This window comes from Canis aureus, chromosome 13 (assembly GCF_053574225.1).
Source record: "Canis aureus isolate CA01 chromosome 13, VMU_Caureus_v.1.0, whole genome shotgun sequence".
NCBI lineage: Eukaryota > Metazoa > Chordata > Mammalia > Carnivora > Canidae > Canis > Canis aureus.
In genome coordinates this window covers 56,881,774-56,900,975 of record NC_135623.1, presented here as the reverse complement: position 1 = coordinate 56,900,975, position 19,202 = coordinate 56,881,774, and the positions used below count along the sequence as shown (strand labels likewise).

At 32.1% G+C, this 19,202-nt stretch overlaps 1 protein-coding gene across 4 annotated transcripts in view; it reads left to right on the top strand.

Annotated features, from left to right (window-relative positions):
• Positions 1-19,202, top strand: part of FBXW7 (F-box and WD repeat domain containing 7) — a 232,728-nt gene that overhangs the window by 162,322 nt on the left and 51,204 nt on the right. The window contains exon 3 of one of the 4 annotated variants that reach the window (XM_077846371.1): positions 15,983-16,854. The exons of 2 other annotated variants lie outside the window; for them this stretch is intronic. In XM_077846371.1, coding sequence (XP_077702497.1) covers positions 15,983-16,045 — 63 coding nt within the window. In that variant the 3' untranslated portion in view covers positions 16,046-16,854. Of the gene's footprint in view, positions 1-8,568; positions 8,875-15,982; positions 16,855-19,202 lie in introns of those variants that run through there. One more of the 4 variants, XM_077846370.1, reaches the window with a different exon arrangement.

Here is a 19,202-nt window from a genome sequence, read left to right as displayed (position 1 = left end):
TCAGCTTTTTAGTTTTCACTGGATAAGTTCCTATAATGTGTTAAACCATCACTTTGGTGAAATTCCTGCATTGTAGCTTAGTTTAATTTTTTTAAAGCTGCATTGAAAAACCACCTGCATGCCACGTTATTATCATTATTATTAAAAGACATTTTAGTATTATGTCCCTGTTTATGACTTCCTAGCCCATAACACTCTTCAGGATTTTTTTAAAGATTTTATTTATTCATGAGAGACACACACAGAGACATAAGCAGAGGGAGAAGCAGGGTCCTTGCAGGGAGCCTAATGCAGGACTTGATCCCAGGACCCTGGGATCACAACCTGAGCCAAAGGCAGACACTCAACCACTGAGCCACCCAGGTGCCCCCAGAATTTTTATAGGAGAAATAAATGATTGATGAGTAACATTGACCTTAACTGAGAGGTTAATGAACCTTTAATGCTTAAGCTTGTTCATAAAAGTAACTTAAATGATGGACCTTAAAAAACTGATATTGAGGGAATTTGTCTTCTTTCTTACACCTAATTTTAATTTTTGAGGATTGTGGAAAATTAAGTTGTTTTAAATCCTTACTCTGTCATCACATGAGGCTTTTGCATGACTGAAATACCTGTAATGACTGGGTCATTTTTGTCATAGTTGACTTAAAGGTATAACTATAGTAATCATCAACTAAATTCTTGGTGAGCAGCTGTGTAAGACCAGTTTAACAGCTGGGGTTAACTCAACACAGACTGTAAGAGTTAAACTTAATCATGAGGCAAGGTATGTTAAAGTCATTAAGGACTTCATACTGAGCATTTCTGAAATACTTTAAAAATCCAATAGTTGGATTTTTTGTTTTATCTCAAATATTTTTTTTAAATGTTTAATAAAAGAATGAGGAGAAGTATCATTTTAACACAATAAAAGTTTTAAGACACAAATATGGGAGTAGAATCCAAACTTCATTCCTTTAAAAAAATCATATATATTCTGATGTCACTGTTTAGGCCACTATGGTAAGTAGGAAAGAAAAATATACACAAATTATTATGGTATAATATGGAATCAGAAAACTTCAAGATTATTTTTCTTGAATTTCCTCTTGAATCATATTTTAAAAAATAATTTATGCCTGAAACTTTTTTCCAATGAAAATATTTTATTATACAACACTAACATATATTCACAACAAATGGATAAATGTCTATATTTAGAAGGTGTACACAAATGATTTGAAGCAGTGAATTTTTTTTAGATACATTTTTAAAACTTTAACTACTATTCACCAAACTATAATAAAGAAAGGCTCACCAAACTGACAGTCTAACCCTATTGCAAGAAGGCTCTATACTTGGTACTATTGGAACTGGAATATCCTTTTAAAGCTGCAAGGGACTTCATTCTCAGTCATCTAGTCTAGCCTCCTTGTTCTAGAAATCTGAAATAGTGGTGAAGCTGAAACTAGAACTTAAAATTCACCCAGTATTTTTCATATGCTGATAAATTTACCTGGAGTATGAACTTAAGGTAATTTGCTTGAGAGTTGACTGAGGCAACATTTAGTCAAGAAAAATTTAGTTGTAAATAAGTTAAATAGTTGGGTTTTTGGATCATGAAATTTCTGGTGTACCATAGGGTAGTGTAGTGATCATTTTGAAGGACTTGTTTGGTTGGTTTTTCTATATCTTACTTTTTATAACTTTATTTTTAACCAATTATTCAGAAATAACTAGAAAATTCCAGCAGAATTCAGAAACAACCAAAGTGTCCAGCTGTCAGACCTTGGGTATGTATATCAAAGCAGTTACAGCACTTTAACCTGCTATTGTAGCATTTTTACTTTGACAATGTAAAAGTATATACAATGATTATTTATACATAATGCTTTTATTTTGCAAATGACAGATCACCGGATCACATTTTTTATAACATTTGTATAAACTGTTTGTGCTATTTCGGAACCCAAGCTAATTTCTCTTAAGTACTCAGGGGCTCCCTCGGTGCCCAGATAAAGAAAATTAGCAGGGGCTTCCTCGGTGCCCAGAAAATAGAGCAATCTCCCTTTTTCCATGAAGGAGACATATGTTCCAGGAGTCCCCCAGTGGATGCCTGAAACCCTGGATAGTACTGAACTCTATAAATATATATAGAGTTTTGTCCTCTATATACGATAAAGTTTATAAATTAGGCACAGTAAGAGATTACCAATAATAACTAATAATAGAACAATTATAACAGTATACTGTAATCAGAGTTATGTGGATATGGTTTCTCTCTGAAAGAATCTTACTGTACTGTACTCACCCTTCTTGTGATGATGTGAGATGATTAAAAATGTCTATATGATGAGATGAAGTGAGGTGAATGATGTAGGCATTGTGATGGAGTTTTAGGTACTATTGACCTTTTGGCGATAGGTCAGGAAGAGGATCATCTGCTTCCACAGTTGACTGTGGTTAACTGAAATGGTGGATAAGGAAGGGACTACTTACTATACAATAATAGATTATAACTTATTAAATGTATAGATGAATATAATACCTCAAATACATTATAATTAGAAGTTGTAATCTTTTTTAGAGAACACTAAATATTTAAATGTCTTTTATAGGAGTGTCAGGGTGTCTCAGTTGGTTAAGTGGCCAACTCTTGATTTTGGCTCAGGTCATGATCTCACGGTTGTAAGAATAGCCCACCATGGACCCTGCTTAAGATTCTTTCTCCCTCTCCTTGTGCCCCAACCCCCTCTCCCTCTCAAATAAATAAATAAATAAATAAATAAATAAATAAATGTCTTTTAGAATTTTTTAAGGAATCACTTCGAATGTTTTTAATTTTTATAAAATGTCTCTATTCATTTCACCTATGCCTTTTGTGAATAATAAAAATTTTAAAGCAATATCATATATTTATCTTTTTTTTTTCCTTACTAAATCTGATGGCATTTTTGTTTCTACAATTGAAGTAACAATCTTGTTTGGAATTTTTTAATTTTTTTGCAGTTTTTTACTATTATAAACTTGACCATTTATCATTAAACAAAGAAACTTAATCGCTTGATTTATCATTGTTTTCCTCTGTTTAAATTGCTCTATCTTTGTATAGGGATTGCTTGGACTAGGAAGATCTTTAACACTCTGGTATCTAAGGTGTTAGGAAAGATGGAAAAGAATGAGTGAGATAAAGAAGATAATCTGTCTCACTCTGTATCCTAAATAAATGAGTATACTTGATAATACCATATTCTTATCTCAAAGGGATATTGATTCTGATTTATTTCACCTTAGTAGTGGTATAATTTTAAGCATCTGGAATTTTTTCTGTTTCTACCAAAGAATAAGCCAAGTCACTTGTTGGTTAAATTCATGGTAGTGAATAATACTGGGTTTAAAATGACAGGCTGATATTCTCCCTGTCAGAAGTGTTTGGTATGGGGCTTTGAAGAATCTTGATATACAACCATTATTACTTGTAGGTAAACTTACCTTCTAAGTGAGTTTCAGCTGAATCAAGAATAGTTTATGAAAATGGAAATCTTTATGCTACTTATATGCTATGGCCTTTAGTCAGGAGCAGTTAAATCCTAGCCTTCTGTATAATAAAGAATGAAAGAAAAGGTAGAAATCCAGAATAAACAGTTGTAAATCTTTTTGTCATCATAAGAGAATTAGAATGTATGGGACTATAATACATTTTAGAAATACCCATATTAGGGATATTTGGTGCATGAGCTTTTATCTAAAATCCTCTTTGACCAGTACACACTTTTAGAAGAAAATCAGAAAATGGTAAGTGGGCAAAATACCTTACAGAGAGATCTTCTCTTTATCACAAGTTCACTAATGTTGACTTGTTGGATGAATAATTAGTGACATCTGAAATTTTAAAAGACACCACAGTTAAGATATTGCAGATTAATTTTTAGGTAAAAATTTTGACAATTACGAAACCTTTATAAAACATATAGATGATGTTTTAAAATATTCTACTTTGAAGTTGAATATTACAGATGGATTTTAGAATCTCTGCTTGCTTTCCCCGCAACTTTTAAAATTGATATATATTACAAAACTCTATGTGGTTTTTGGTCCTATTGTAGCAGCAACAGTAGTAGTAGTAGTAGTAGTAGTAGTAGTAGTATCTAATGTAGCAATAATAGTGGTAGTAATGACAGTTAACAGTATTGAACACTTACTAGATGTGAAGCATTATTATATGTGCTTCACTTACATTAACTAATTTAATACCTATAAAAACCCTGTGAGGAGGTTTTGTATAGATGAAGTTGAGGCATAGAGGCATTAATTTAAAGTCATACTACAAATAAGTAGTAGGCTTTGGACTAAGGCAGTTTGGATCCAGCATTGATGCTCCTACCTATTATATTACACTTCATTAGTATTTGTTGGCATCATTTTAAAAAGAGTTTGTCTGTTTTGCAGAGTTGCAGCTTGAGAGAGGAGGTTAATAATTAAGAGTACCTTAAATGTTTTTAAAAATATGATTGAGACTAAGACTCTATTTATTTTTTTGAGCAAATGTAACTAGGTACATTTTAAAGTTAACAATTAGGATTCTTCTATGCTTTGTCTATGATTTCCCTCATTGACTGGGTTTTTCTTGTGTATTTGAAGTTTTGGTATTTTCAGTGTTTTCCTGCTGTGTGAGAATATTGCTTTAGAAGTAGTGTTAACTTGAATCCTCCAAAATGATGAAACTTGGTAGTATATACTTTTGAAAATTAGTACTCACTTTGCTCAATCGCTAGGAATGTCTCTCTTTTACAGAAATACATTGTAGACACGTAATCAGATTTAGTATTTGGTTTGCTAAAGTTGCAGTGCTCTGTACTATCCAGTTGAGGGCAGCTATTTACTGATTAAAAAAATGAGTTGGATTAGAGTGTTACTATGTGTTCACCAAAACTTGGTTATCTAATGTAAAACATATTTAATATACAAATAGCCCTAGTTTTTATTCTTATTATCATCACAAATAGTTTCTTGAAAGTGAAAAACTAATTCTACTTCCATAATATTTTTTGCTCTCTTATAAGCAGGAGAAAGAACACTGTTCATTTTAGTTTTAATTTTCTCAGTCCAAATATTTTTTAGTTCCAAATCTTTTTTCCTCTTTAGGATCAGACTCCAAGTTGATTAAAGAGTTTCCTGTCTTCCTTGTCTTTAAACTATCTGCATGTAAATACATGTAACTCTAAAATTCCTTAAGGGTTTAAAAAAAGTGAGAAATTATAAGTTTCAGTATGTTACCTCTATTTCTGGATTAAGTGAAAGTTAAGTTTGGAGTTGATCTGTTTCATTTATTTTCTGTGCAGAATGAATATGTTAAACTTGTGGAATGTAGTGTGTTCTTTTAATTTTTCTGTAACATAGTTTAAGTTACATCTTTGTGGTTCAGAGAAGGAGTTTTGAAGATTTAATAACTGGGGCAGCCCCAGTGGCGCAGCAGTTTAGCGCCACCTGCGGCCCAGGGTGTGATCCTGGAGACCCTGGATCGAGTCCCACGTTGGGCTCCCTGCATGGAACCTGCTTCTCCTTCTGCCTGTGTCTCTGCCCCATTCTCTCTCTCTCTCTCTCTCTCTCTCTCTCTCTGCGTCTCTATGAATAAATAAATAAATAAAATCTTTAAAAAAAAGATTTAATAATTGATTTCAAAGATATCACAGAATTTTTTTGAGAATAAAGAGTATCAGTCTACAGAAAACTATATATAATATTAACAAAGATACTAATAGTTATTTGGAGAGGGGGCATTCCATGGAACTGCAGCGAAGGGATTTTTCTAATAAAGAGTAAATATAGCATATGATTTGAGAATATATTATACTGAAAAAAAAGTGTTAAGAAATAAAGGGAGCATCAGAAGAGATGCTGAGACTAGAATGATGCTACAGATGTTCATCTCCCCCCACCCCTCTAGTGGGGCTGTATACATTGTGATCTTAGATAATAGTCTCACTTTTTTTTTCCCTTTTCATATCAAATTAAAGATTTCCAGCATACTCTTTCTATCCCTATATCTCTGTTGTGTGTGTGTTTGTTTTGTATTTTGGTGTTTATGGTTCTAAATTGTTTACTTTTTTTATTAAAGTGATTTTTTTTTATTGTGGTTAAATATCCATAGCATGAAATTTATCATTTTAACAGTGTTTAAGTGTGTAATTCAGTGGCTTTAAATACATTCACAGTGTTGTGCAACCATTACCACTATCCATCTCTAGAACATTTTCATATTTTTCTAACTGAGACTCTTACATCATCCATTAAACACTAACTTTCCAGTCCTTTCTCTGACTTGCTGCTGGCAACCATCATTATACTTTCTGTCTCCATGAATTTAGCTATGCTAGTACCTCATGTAAGTGGGATTGTACAACATATTTCCTTTTTTTTTTATTTACATATTTCCTTTTTGACAGACTTATTTCATTTATCCATTATGTCTTCAGGGTTCATCCATATTGTAGCATGTGTCAGAATTTCCTTCGTTTTTAAGACTGAATAATATTCTATTGTATGTATGTACCACATTTTGTTTGCCCATTCATCTGTCAGTGGTTACTTGGGTTGCTTCCATCTCTTGGCTGTTGTGGATATGTTGCTATGAACATGGATGTATAAATATCTGTTTGAGTCCCTTCTTTCAGTTCTTTTTTGGGGAGTGTATACCCCAAAGTGGAATTGCTGGATCACTTAATTTTTTGAGGAACCTCCATACTATTTTCCCACAATGAGCTACCTATATTTTATGTTCCCAACCAGCGATACACAAGTATTTCAATTTCTCCACATCCTTGCTAACACTTATTATTGTCTGTGGTATTTGTGCATGATTGATTGATTGTTTTTATATAATAGCCATCCTAATGGGTGTGCATCGGTGGTGGTTCATTTCTGGTTTTGATTTGAAGTTACACAATGATTAGTGATATTGATCATCTTTACATGTACTTATTGATCATTTGTATATTTTCTTTGGAGAAATTTGGTTGTTTACTTTTGTATAGTTAAAAATGTCATCCCTGGTATTGATTCTGCTTTTTTTTTTTTTTTAAGTGGCTTGAGCTCATGGGGCTTGAACTCATGACCCTGAGCTGAGATCAAGACCTGAGCTGAGATCAAGAGTCAAATGCTTAACCAACTGAGCCGCCTTCGCCCCAATGATTTTGCATTTTTAACTACATTTTAGATTATGGTGTAAAAGGAAAATGTACCTTAATAAAAAATAATAATAATAATAAGCATCTTGGTGGAACTGGGAGTATGGCCTGGCTTCCCAGTTAGCCCACTTTACATTTAATAGGACATCTCTCCAAAGTTTTAAAAAAAAATTACTCATTTCTGACATTCTCCTTTCTCTCCATATCACATTCTAAGTTCCCTTACAGAGATCAGTAAAAGCAATTGGAAGAAGAAATAAGTCAGATGACTGGCATTTGGAAGGGGACAATAGAATGGAAGGAGAGAACAAACTAACCAAGGATTGTGAACAGACAGTTCATATCCATTACTTACCATATATCAAGACTACTCTCTATACTTAAACTGAGCTTTTTTTCTTATCATCTTCATAATAGTGTAGTTCATGGGTTTGAATATGAAGTGTCGTATTAATTAACATTGATATAAGAGCTTAATTTAGGGAAATATTTGAGGTAATGCTGAAAAGATTAGGGCCATTTTGAGGAAAGCCTTCATCTCCATATTTTATCCTAGGAGTTGGGGACCCATTGAAAGTTCTTGAGGAGTGGATTGTGCACTATATTCTCTCTGTGTTTTAGGAAGATATTTCTGACCATGATATGTTGGAGGAATTCGGCACTAACGATTTGTGATGAATAGTTAGTTATTATTTTACTATAATTAATACCCATCACAGGCTGCATTTATAAATGCTTGGGTTTTAAAAAAATAATGTATCTTTAATCACATGACTTATACTTTGAAGTGGAATCACTGAGTTTTTGAGAATTAAAGATTGAATTGACATTTGCAAACAACTAAAATGTCTACTGATAAGATTAATGTGAAGTGCATATTAATAGCTTTGGAGAGAGAGTCGATTTAATGTCTTAGTACGAGGTAAAGAATGGTATGTATGGAAAAGGAAAAGAGCATGCTTAAGACAAACACTTGAAAACATAATGCTCATTCTGAATATATCTAAGAACAGATGTGTGTTTATATTTTTTGAGTATGAATGAATATTGTCCTTAAATTTGAAGCACATTTCAAAACATTCCTAAAATATTAATTCTGATATTTGGGTAAGGAAGACTCAAGATATTTAAGAGAAAATACCATGTTTATTTTTTTGGATTTTTGTAAAGAAAACTTTACTTTCACTTTCTAGGGAATACCTGAGTTAGTAGTTAGAGAAGTTTAAAAGGGACCTACAGCATTGCCCTGCTTTGGTTGTATTCGCATTACTGACTTTGTATGGGAGGTTCACCAGCTGTTTGACTGGCAGGAGCAGCAGCTTTCACTTCAGTAGTTTATAATTCCTGGCTATTCTAGGATAGTTTGCACTTCACCAAGCCTCAGACAGGTCAGGACATTTGGTAGGAGAAGGTTGAAAGACAAAGCAGCAGGCCTTGGGTTCTCGACCTTTTTTTTGTTTTTTAATTAGAAAATTATATTTTAATTTGTGCTTAGAGTCTTTAGTAATGTGCTTGTATTACATGTAGAAAGCATTCATCAACCTAGAGGAGTTTTAAAATGTCAAAACCAGGAAAAGCTACTTTAAACCATGGCTTGGTTCCTGTTGATCTTAAAAGTGCAAAAGAGCCTCTGCCTCATCAAACTGTGATGAAGATCTTTAGCATTAGCATCATTGCCCAAGGCCTCCCCTTTTGTCGAAGACGGGTAAGTCTTGCATCTGAAAAACAGGAATGTTTATTTAAATCAAGTACTTCTGCTTCCTTTAGCGAAGAAATGCTTCAAATTTCTATTGATATTTATAAATAAAATTATCAGTGCATTCTGTAGCCAAATAAAACTTATATATAAGCGGTAGTTATAATAGTATGATAGAGGCCTGGAAGGCAGGGTTACTCAATCCACTTTTTTTCTCACTTATTTTTCTTGATATTAGAATCATTTAAATTTATTTAAAATTGGTAAATGTAAAAAGGATGTTTTAAAATATGTTAGCAAATACTAAAACCCCCAATTTGTAGTTTTTATTCTGTGGGAAAAGCAAGAAACTGGTGATATTCTTCTTATATATATATGGGAACTACAGCGTTTAGCTCTTTTAAAGAGTATTCCAAGTTCCCTAGATTTATCTGGCCCTTAGAGCTGTGTTATTTTAAATTGCTATTTTTTTTTAATTCAAGCTTAATGTAATAGGTACTTTACTTTTAGCTGTTATATAAAATAAAAATAGCATGCTATTGTGTGGCAGTTACGATAGAGTTTATATATAGACAATCCTGAACTAACAAACATTTTGTAGAACTTGTGCTAACGTATAATCGTTATGATCTATTAGATATTTTTCAGGATGACATTCTCTTCTCCATTACCAAGTTCTGATCCCATTAATATTAGCAGTTTTATTGTATTTTTTTGTGTTAACTTGGTATTGCTAGTTTGAATTATTAACCAGAGTGATACATTTTTAGATCTAAAATATGTTTATGATCCTGAACTCATTAAACCAAGAAAACACCATAAAAATCTGAGATCAAATGGGTGTTTGCATCTAACAGTGCTATTAATGTTTTAGTTCCCTTTTTACCTTTTTTTCAAAAAAAAAAAAAACTAAAAGGGAAATATTCTACTAAACAAGTATATTAACACACAACGCCTAAAAAACTTTTTTCTCCTTAGTGAAAAGAATTTTTATTTGCTGGGACTTATTAACCTTTGTAAAAATATGTTTTCAAATTATCTTAGTTCCTTTTGAGTAGTTTCCACTTCTACTCCAGACAAGTGGTAGCCATGTTGAAAAACATTTTGAATGAGGTTTAAATGTAATACAGTTTCAGCATTGAAAATGGAATACAAATATCTCCATCACTCTTTAATTTTCTTCTTTAGTATGTTGTTAGAAAGGGTTTATTTTGTCTTCTTTCACTTTGTCACTTTTGTAACTTCTGAATGAGGTCACTATTCTGATTTAAGCATTTACACAGGGACCTCTAATAGCTTTAAAGTCACTAATAAACTAATTTATTATTTTAACACTTCCATAAAGGAAAATACCAACACAAGTAAATTTTTAGATTGAGGAAAAGAAATGTGAGTTTTTTAAATGAAAGGATTAAGATACTTAAAAACAAGATAATCTGGTTCTTTGTTGTTATTTCTAATAAATTCTTAGGTACAATATATGGTAGATTACTTCATTATGTCATAGTTAATGTTTTCTACCTTTATTTTCTAATATACGTGAAATTTAAAAGGCTCAGAAGCAGCTTCTATAAGAAAAATTAATAGAAAACTTCAAGGCTTTCCCTGAGGGCTTCATAGGGTCACTATGCAGCTTGACTTTTCTAGGTTACTATGTTATGTTAATTTATAGCCTTGCATTTGTAATAACTGAAGAGAACTAAATTTGAAAAATAAAAATCATGAGAACATTTTCTTTGGAAGATAGTTAAAAAACACATTTAGTCTTAGACTGCCTGCCTGCCAGGAACTTACTATTGCATAACTCATTGACTCTGAGTACTAGAAATATTAGAGAGATAGGGTAATTATATATACCCCCCCCCCCCCATTTCAGGGCTGGTTAATTTAGATAGTTTTTAATTGATTTACATGTTCTTTGTTATTTAATTTATTCACTTTCCTTTGGTAAGTTGATAATTAACATTTTTAAAATTTTATTTTTCTTTATCAAAGATTTAAGAAAACTTTTGGTATGATATGTAATTAATCCTTTTTTTTTTTTTTTTTTTAAGTAACATCCAGTATATTGCTTACACTGGGTATATTTTGCTTTCAAGCCACTTTTTCTACACTGACAACAAAGTACACAAAGCAGAACGATTTCTGTATTTTGTAGGCAATTTTTTTTCCTTTCAATAGTGAGCTACTGTGCACTACAGTGACCTCTTACCAGAATGTAGCAATCTTATTAAAATTTGAAGAACATGATACATTCCTCCAGCCCTCATAGAGGTTGATCCACTTAATGTTTGCACAATAAAAAAAAAACTTCAAAATTTGTGAAAAATCCTTTAGTTGCTATAACTTCAATGTACATCTCTCGAAATGTTTTCATAAAATTTATTTACCTCACTATTAAGTATAATATTGGTATTGGTAGTCGAATTTATTTTTATATAAATTATTCTAGTCTTTCATCAGAGGTATTTTGGAATTATACTAACAATTGTAAAGAAATAGCAATCTAGCTGTTAACTGGTTACTGTAAATCAAAATATTTTTAGTATTAAGGTCCTCATTATTTATTTACATTTGCTTAGACATTCTTGGTAATAAGTTTCACTTGGAATACTTTTTAAAAATGTAGAATCCTGGGGCATCTGGGTGGCTCAGTCGGTGAAATGTCCAACTCTTCATTACATCCAGCTCTTGATTTTGACTCAGGTCATGATCTCAGGGTTGTGGAATTGAGCCCTTGTTGGGCTTAACACTTTGCATAATCTGCTTGGGATATTCTCTCTCTCTCTCTCCCTCAGCCCGTCCCCCCTGGTTGTGCGCTCTCTATAAATAAATGAAATAAATAAATAAATAAAATCTTTAAAAAAATGTAGAATCCTAGGTTCCCCTCTTTTTGGATAGTTTTATGTAAGCGATCTGGATTAAGGTTCAGGGATCTATGTGTATTTTTAAAGCCCTGTAGGTAATTGAATCAGATAATTCGAGAGTACTAGTTGAGTACATAACTTTTTATTCTAAAAGAACTGATTCTCCTTGAGAGTAAGAGAAATTTTACAGGAAAAACTTATTTATTCTATAAAATCACTGGATATTTTCAATTTTCTTTGAAATTGGAATGCCCAATTATGGTAATACTGTCTTTCTTAAATCCTAAGGTATGTTATTTTTTCTCATTATAAACATAAATAGGAATGTTTAAAATGTGAAAAAATAATGTACCTTAGATAGAGTTTGATGTTATTTTATAGCTTATTTGGTAGCATTTTTTTTTTTTTTTTTTTGTAAGAGAAACAACATCTTAACAATAATAGTAAGAAAATGTATTTCAGTGCTTGAATCACATTTCTTAACACCTTTTGTTTGGGAGATTTTAAAACATTTACAGTATTTTCAGAAGATTACTCTTCATTGTTATTTCTTGGTAGAAATTTCCAAATGACATGAAAACGACAATGGATATTGGGCTTTTAAAGATACCTGACTGTGCTGGCATATAGACAAAATATCATTTTTAGAGTGCCATATATATGCTAGGTTTAAACCAAGCATTGGCAACAGAGCTAGTCAAAATACCACATTTAAAATAATTTTCTTTAAAGTGAAAACAGAAATAAAATTAGAATATTTGTGTCATTTGAGAAAATGTTAATCACTCTGTGTATTGTTATTATTGCAGGTTAGCTTAAGTGAAACTATTTCTGCAAAGGGCCAGTAAATATTTTAGGCCTTGTGGACTTTAAAGTCGCTGTTAGAACTACTCATCCCTGCCACTGGAGCATGAAAGCAGCTGTAGACAATACTTAAATGAATGGCTGAATGGACACAACTGTGTTTTAATAAACATTTACCTGCAAAAGAGTGAAATCTGGATTTGTATGCTTATAATGATACTATAATAAATCTCCTGCGTATGTCTTTTTTGCTTGTATATAAGTTTCAGCTCATGGTAAATTTTTAGAATGAGGTTGTTAAGGCTGTAAGTCTTACATTTTCTTTAAAACTATCATCCTCTCTTCTAATTCTTTGTGGTTATGTAGAAAAAAACTTTGTGTAGCTACCTGCTAGAATTTTAGCTACTACTTAGTATTTCTCTTCATAATATACAGTATTAGTATAATAAAGCTATTTATAATTGCCATCTTTTTAAAAAAACTCTATGTATTCTAGGCATTGTTTTAACTCTTTTGTAGATCTTAACCAACTTAATGCTTAAATGACTTAAATGTTTAAGTACTTTATTTTTTTTTTGTTTTTTGTTTTTTTTTGTTTTTTTTGTTTTTTTTTGTTTTTTTTTTTGTTTTTTTTTGTTTTTTTTTGTTTGTTTAAGTACTTTAAATCAGGTATTCTCTACATTCAGTAGACTAGAAAACGGAGGCTCAAATCAGTTATCTTTCCCAGTTTTCTTGGTGAATAATAAAGCTGATATTTAGTAGAGCTCACTAATGCTGCACCTAGTAGCAGTAGCCATTCTCTTTATACATTTTGTTTTCATGTGAACTTAACACTTTGCAACTATTAGTATTTTGGAGGGTAAGCCTGGGACCCTATCATTGTTGACATTGTTTCTGTGAGAAAATAGATTCAAAGATTAAAACAAGTAACTTACAAATAACTTTTGATAGCAGAGAACTTTTATAAATACAGGGTTTTTGTTGTAATCTCTTTTAAGAGGTTTTATTTATAAAGTTATCCTATAGATTATGCAATAATTATAGTAGTAAAAAACTGGAAATATTTGAACAGTATGCATGTTTGTCTATTGTCTTTGTAAGCTGAGGGATGATCCCTTTTAAAAAATTATTCATGACACTTGTTAAAATGGCAAGATAGACTTTATTCAGGGGCACTCTAGTGATATATAGGTATAGGTAACTACTACAAAGTGAGTAGGGGAGTGAGATTGGGCTCAACCCAAATACAACAAAGAAAAGTGAGAATTTATAGCCAAGGAACAGTTTGGTGAGCAGTGGTAGAAAATTACTAAGAGGAAACATCGGTAGGGGGATTCTGGCTAAACCAGTTTAACAACACCTGGAGGATGATAGAGGATGAGGAACCCAGCAGTCATGAAAGGTGATCATATACCAAGATTGGGAGGATTCTGGTTAAACTGAGTAGGATTCTTGCTGAAATCCCAAAGACAGGGCCTAGTTGAAAAAGAGCTCAGTGAGCCTATCTAGATTTGGTCAAGAAGAGAATCTTTGGCAGGGAACAACTGGACAGATCAACCATCCTCAAACTACAGTGCAGTATCATTCTCATCAGCTTCTTCAACTAGCGCTTTTGACAACGAGGACAAAAATTTAAAACAACATTGTACCTCTCTGAGCTTCAATTATGTTTTAAGTTTTTCCTTCATTGTTATCGATGATGATACTAGACACCTATATTCAAAATTCTAACCTCATAAATAAGGTTAATTTAATTAGCTGTTTTTGTATGTGTACTATTCAGTTAGTTTAAGCTGTCTATAATTTTAATCTATGCCCCTCTCATGACTGTTGACTAGTCTATTAGTACCTTTTCAGCAAAGATCTGCCAGGTTTATCAAATAGTTATATTACCTTTGTTTTTAAAAACATCTATAATTGTTTACAATAAGTTTCATTTGTGGGAAGATTTTGTATATATCCGTAAAGTTAGACCATCATAAACTCTGTTGCTAAATCAACCTGTGAGTTATTATCCTTCTGAATTTACTAATCCTGCAAATTCTCCAGATTGAATGGTGATACAGGGAATTTGAATTTTCTTCCAATAATTAATATCTTTTACTTTTCTTTATAAAAATAAGATGTACTTAGTATATACAATTTAGAAAAAATACTTTACAATTTCCTAAAGTATTAGTAATACCACTGCTCAAAAGAACCACAGTAACAATTTTAAGTAAATAATTTTTTAGCAATATTAACTTTAATTCATTTTTAGTATATTGCTGGTGGTTTCCCATAATTGTAGTTATTCAAAAATATATAATCTAAATGAATGTTCCATAATTTTCCCACTATTATTGATTTAGACAGTACCTGCTTAGAGCCTTTTTATATATATAAATCTTTACATCTCTTTACACTGATTTCTGGAAGTAGAAGTATTGGGTCAAGGAGTATGAACTTTTTTAGATTCTTGACAAATACTGCTAAATTGTTTTCCAGAAAGTTTGTACCAATTAAAAACTGGTATGAGGGATTTCTAGTGTTGTTTTAAAGAGAAAGAAGTCATATTCTAAGCAAATTTATTCCTATGTGGTAAAGTTTTGTGGATTTTAGTAAATTCTCTGTTATTGTATTTCTAATTGTATTATTCTAGGTTTTTATCACAGGGAATTTTTTTTCTTTTTGAGAAAGTAATGAGATAGGTTTATGCTTAACAGCTTCAGGAGGAAAATATGTAAATAGATTAAGAAATTATTAGTTCATGTGATTTTATTTTTTATTCTTTCTGAAAAATATTTGTCATGGACCCATCACCCACATAATTTTCAACTATAATTTTCTTCTCCTCCCAGTTCTAAAACTCAAATCTGTGTTTCTATCTAAACAGATGAGCTGTATGTATAACTTTATGATTTATTACATTATTTTCACTGCAAGTCTTAGGATCATTTCAGTTTTTGTGTCACCTTAATTTATCCTTTTATATTTCTGAATTTTAGTGTGATATTTGCACTGTATAAATGACAGCCTCTCCCAAAGTATATTGCTATTAATAATATCTACGACAAGAGTACTTCTCATACTAACAAGAGCAGCTGCCAGAAATACTTGCCTATTTCTTATAGCACTACTACTTAGTTTTACATTTCTGACATAGCTTTGCTGTTAGCCCCAGTCCAGGTTTACCTTTTTTTTTTTTTTTAATCTAGTCCAGCCATGATTAATTCTTATTGGAAGTAGTTGTAGCAAGTCTGCTCTTTTAAAATGTCTTGATGCCTGAAAGGCATTTCATGAAACCCAATATCCATTTCATGGAACTCTTAGCCAATTAGAAATAGATGGATGTTTCCCTAACATACAGAAATATGAAACCTTTAAAAAGCCAGCATCCTCCATCTCTTCCCTAGACTGGTCTATTCAGGTGTCCACCAGTTACATTTGTGCCTCTTTCTTTCTAGATCCTTTCCATGACATCACAGTCTAGCTTCTCTCTCTGGTTGGAATGTTTCTCCTGGCACTGATTGCATCCACCGTAGTCCTCATCCATCAGTGGAATATACTGTAATTGTTGCGTTACATTTGGCCCTTAGGCAAATTGTGTACTGCCTAGTGATGTTATTTGATAGCTTTATATAGTTATCTTGTCTCCTCAATTAGGCTATAAACTCTTTGAGTTCAGAAATTATCTTGAATGTCTTTTTATGCTCCTAGTGATATGCAGGAGAAGGTTAATATAAATATTCTTATGACTAATGTGTTGAAGTATGTGTTAAACTTGGAAGATTCTGAAGGAGTTTTTGTACTGTTAAGAATATGGCATGTTTTTGTTTACTAAATGTTTTAAATGACTGTGCAGCTGTGATTTTGAATATTTCATTTTCTAAATTTAAATAAACTCAGATACAGTTTGACACTTAATTTTAAAAGTAATTACTACTTACCAATTTTGAAAACGAAGGAGAAACAAACATAGGGTAAAGTCATTTCAGTGGTACTTTTGAGATTCTACAGTAGCCCAAAAATGTCAGAAAGTGCTGAAATAAATAAAAAATATTACAATATGTTGGAGAGAAGGAAGAACAGGGTGGTGATTTGAACAAGGCTGGAGAGAGATTTTAATAGAGTACCTGAGTTTTTGTTTTGTTTTGTTTTGAGTAAACTAAAATGTGACTTCCTAAGGCTCTTTTCCTTACATACACATTCCATTGGAACTGGGGGAAAATTGTCATTTTCAACTGATCTGATATGCTTTATTGTCACTACTTATTTTACCAATAAAGGAATTAGTTACCACATATCAGACCATTCTATTTTAAATCCTATCAGTCTTTGTCTTCTTAAGAATGTTTCATGTGTCATGCATAAACATGAGTAAACAATGTAAATTATAAATTTTCTTGAGGTCTTACTCTCTGTACTATGCAAGGTACTAGCAATAAGTAAAAAGGTGATGACTCTTCATCACCTGTACCTGAAGATATACAAAAGTGAAAAATCACAATCCTTTATGCATTAGGTAGTCTAGTGGTAAAAACCAAAAACAGATCTTCACAGTACAAAAGGATAATTGCTTAAATGTGCCCATGTACAAAGTACTGTGGGAGCGTGAGAGGGTCACCCAAGTCTCAAAGTAAATGACTCAGGAAAGGCTTCACAGTAACTTTGAAGTAAAACATGAAGGATATTTGCTAAGCAGATGATCAGAGAAGTGATGGACAGAAGGAACTTGTATTATTGGTTGGGTTCACTCACATCTTGGCTTATCACATTATTTATATTGCTGCAAATTATTTGCTTATATCTTGACATGACATTTTTCAGTTATTAATAACAGCCAAAAAATATGTATTGAACACTTAGAGTCAAAATTTTCTAGAACCTGTGGATATTAACAGTGAACTAGATAGATAGCATGCCATCATGGAGCTTAGGTTCTACCTTATAGAAACAGAAAGGTAGTTATGCGAATGTTTTGATGACAATAAAATAGGGTAATAGTAGTCTAACTTGAGATGCAGAGGAAGCACCATACCTGCCACATATGAACTCATATAATCTTTAAGATAACCTTGTGAAGTAGGTATTGTATCATATTATCTCTATTTTACAAATGAGGAATCTGAGGCATAGCAAAGTTAACTTGTCTTAGAGCTAATAAGTGATGGAACTGAGACTCTACCTCAGACATCTGGATCTAACATCACAAACACTGTGATACACTGACCTTGGTAAGGTTTGTTGAATGAACAGATCCTTAGTTTCCAAATGTTGTAAGGGTTAGCTTTTGTTGTGTAGTCCTGGGTTTTTAAATGTGTAATTCTTATTTGTTCTCACAATTTATGATGGCCTCAGTATTTAGTTACTGATAACATTACTTTCTAAATATTTTCATCAAGTGATGTCTTTATTAGGTTGTGCCTATTAGTTGTCAGATACGACTGTAAAACAAGTTATGATGTGATTTATAAGGCTACAACTACATTGTAGAAATAACTGCCATCAATTGTCATCTCTTTCGTTGATAAACAACGATCTGTTCAAATAACTTAGTACCTTTAACATTACAGGGCCAGGCTATTAAGATGTAGTATGGGAGATAGATGAAAAATATGCTAAAAAAATAATAAACTTGGTACTAAGTCCTGGCAAGGCAAACAAGTATGAAATAAACCAACTGTGCCTTGTCTGCAGACCAGATATCCAGCAAGTCCTGAGAACTAAGAATTTTTTTAAAGTTAGCCAAACCTAACTCTAAGTAACCTAAGATATAGTCAGTTTTATTATTGATCTGAATAGTCCTAACTTTGCTGCAAAAAATACTAATGTATAATATACTGGAAGTGTTCAGTAATATATATGCACCATATTGCTTTTCTAAACTCCAAAAAGTTCTGAAGTCAGCAACACAGCTTTCTCCAAAATTGTGGAACTAACTCCACAGACCTTTGAGTTTTACAGCTATCTCCCACATACAAAAAATGAAATACACTTTGAAATGTCAAAGTAGTCAAAGCCTTAGTCTCTGAGTACATGCATATTTAAATGCTTTAAAACATACATTATATAAATGAATACCTAAATTTTACTAACCTTATTGTAGGCAACTCCATTTAATATGATAGTTCAGAGTTTATTTTTCTTCAGTGATTAAATGTAACTCTTGTTAGCAGACTTTATACATTAAATGAGGAATGAGAATCTCTACCACTTATTTTACTTCTTCCAGTTTTTTCACAGAAAATTAATACCACTAAATTAATTTATATTCTGCTAATATGTATTCTCCATAACTCCCTGTATGTGTTGCTAGTGTAACAAAGATGAGTAAGGCAGAAACCTGCCTTTCCTTAAGGAGGCTACGGACACTTGGCTGTCTCTGGGAGACTTACTCATTGTCCCCATTTTACAATCACACATCAAAATCAGAGGAACATGGATTAATTAACTTATTCAACAAATAAGCATCCATTAATTGCCAGGCACAGTTCTGGGCACTTCAGATACACTAGTGAACAAAGCAGAAACAGTCCTACTTTTTTTTTTTTTTTTTTTATAATTTAACACTTTAGTGACCCTGAGAATTCTACCTAGAAGCGGACGGCATATTTGATCTGTTCAGTATGGGGTGTCTCACCCGACTCTCTTATTTACTGGTACACTTTACTAAGTCATCTGGTG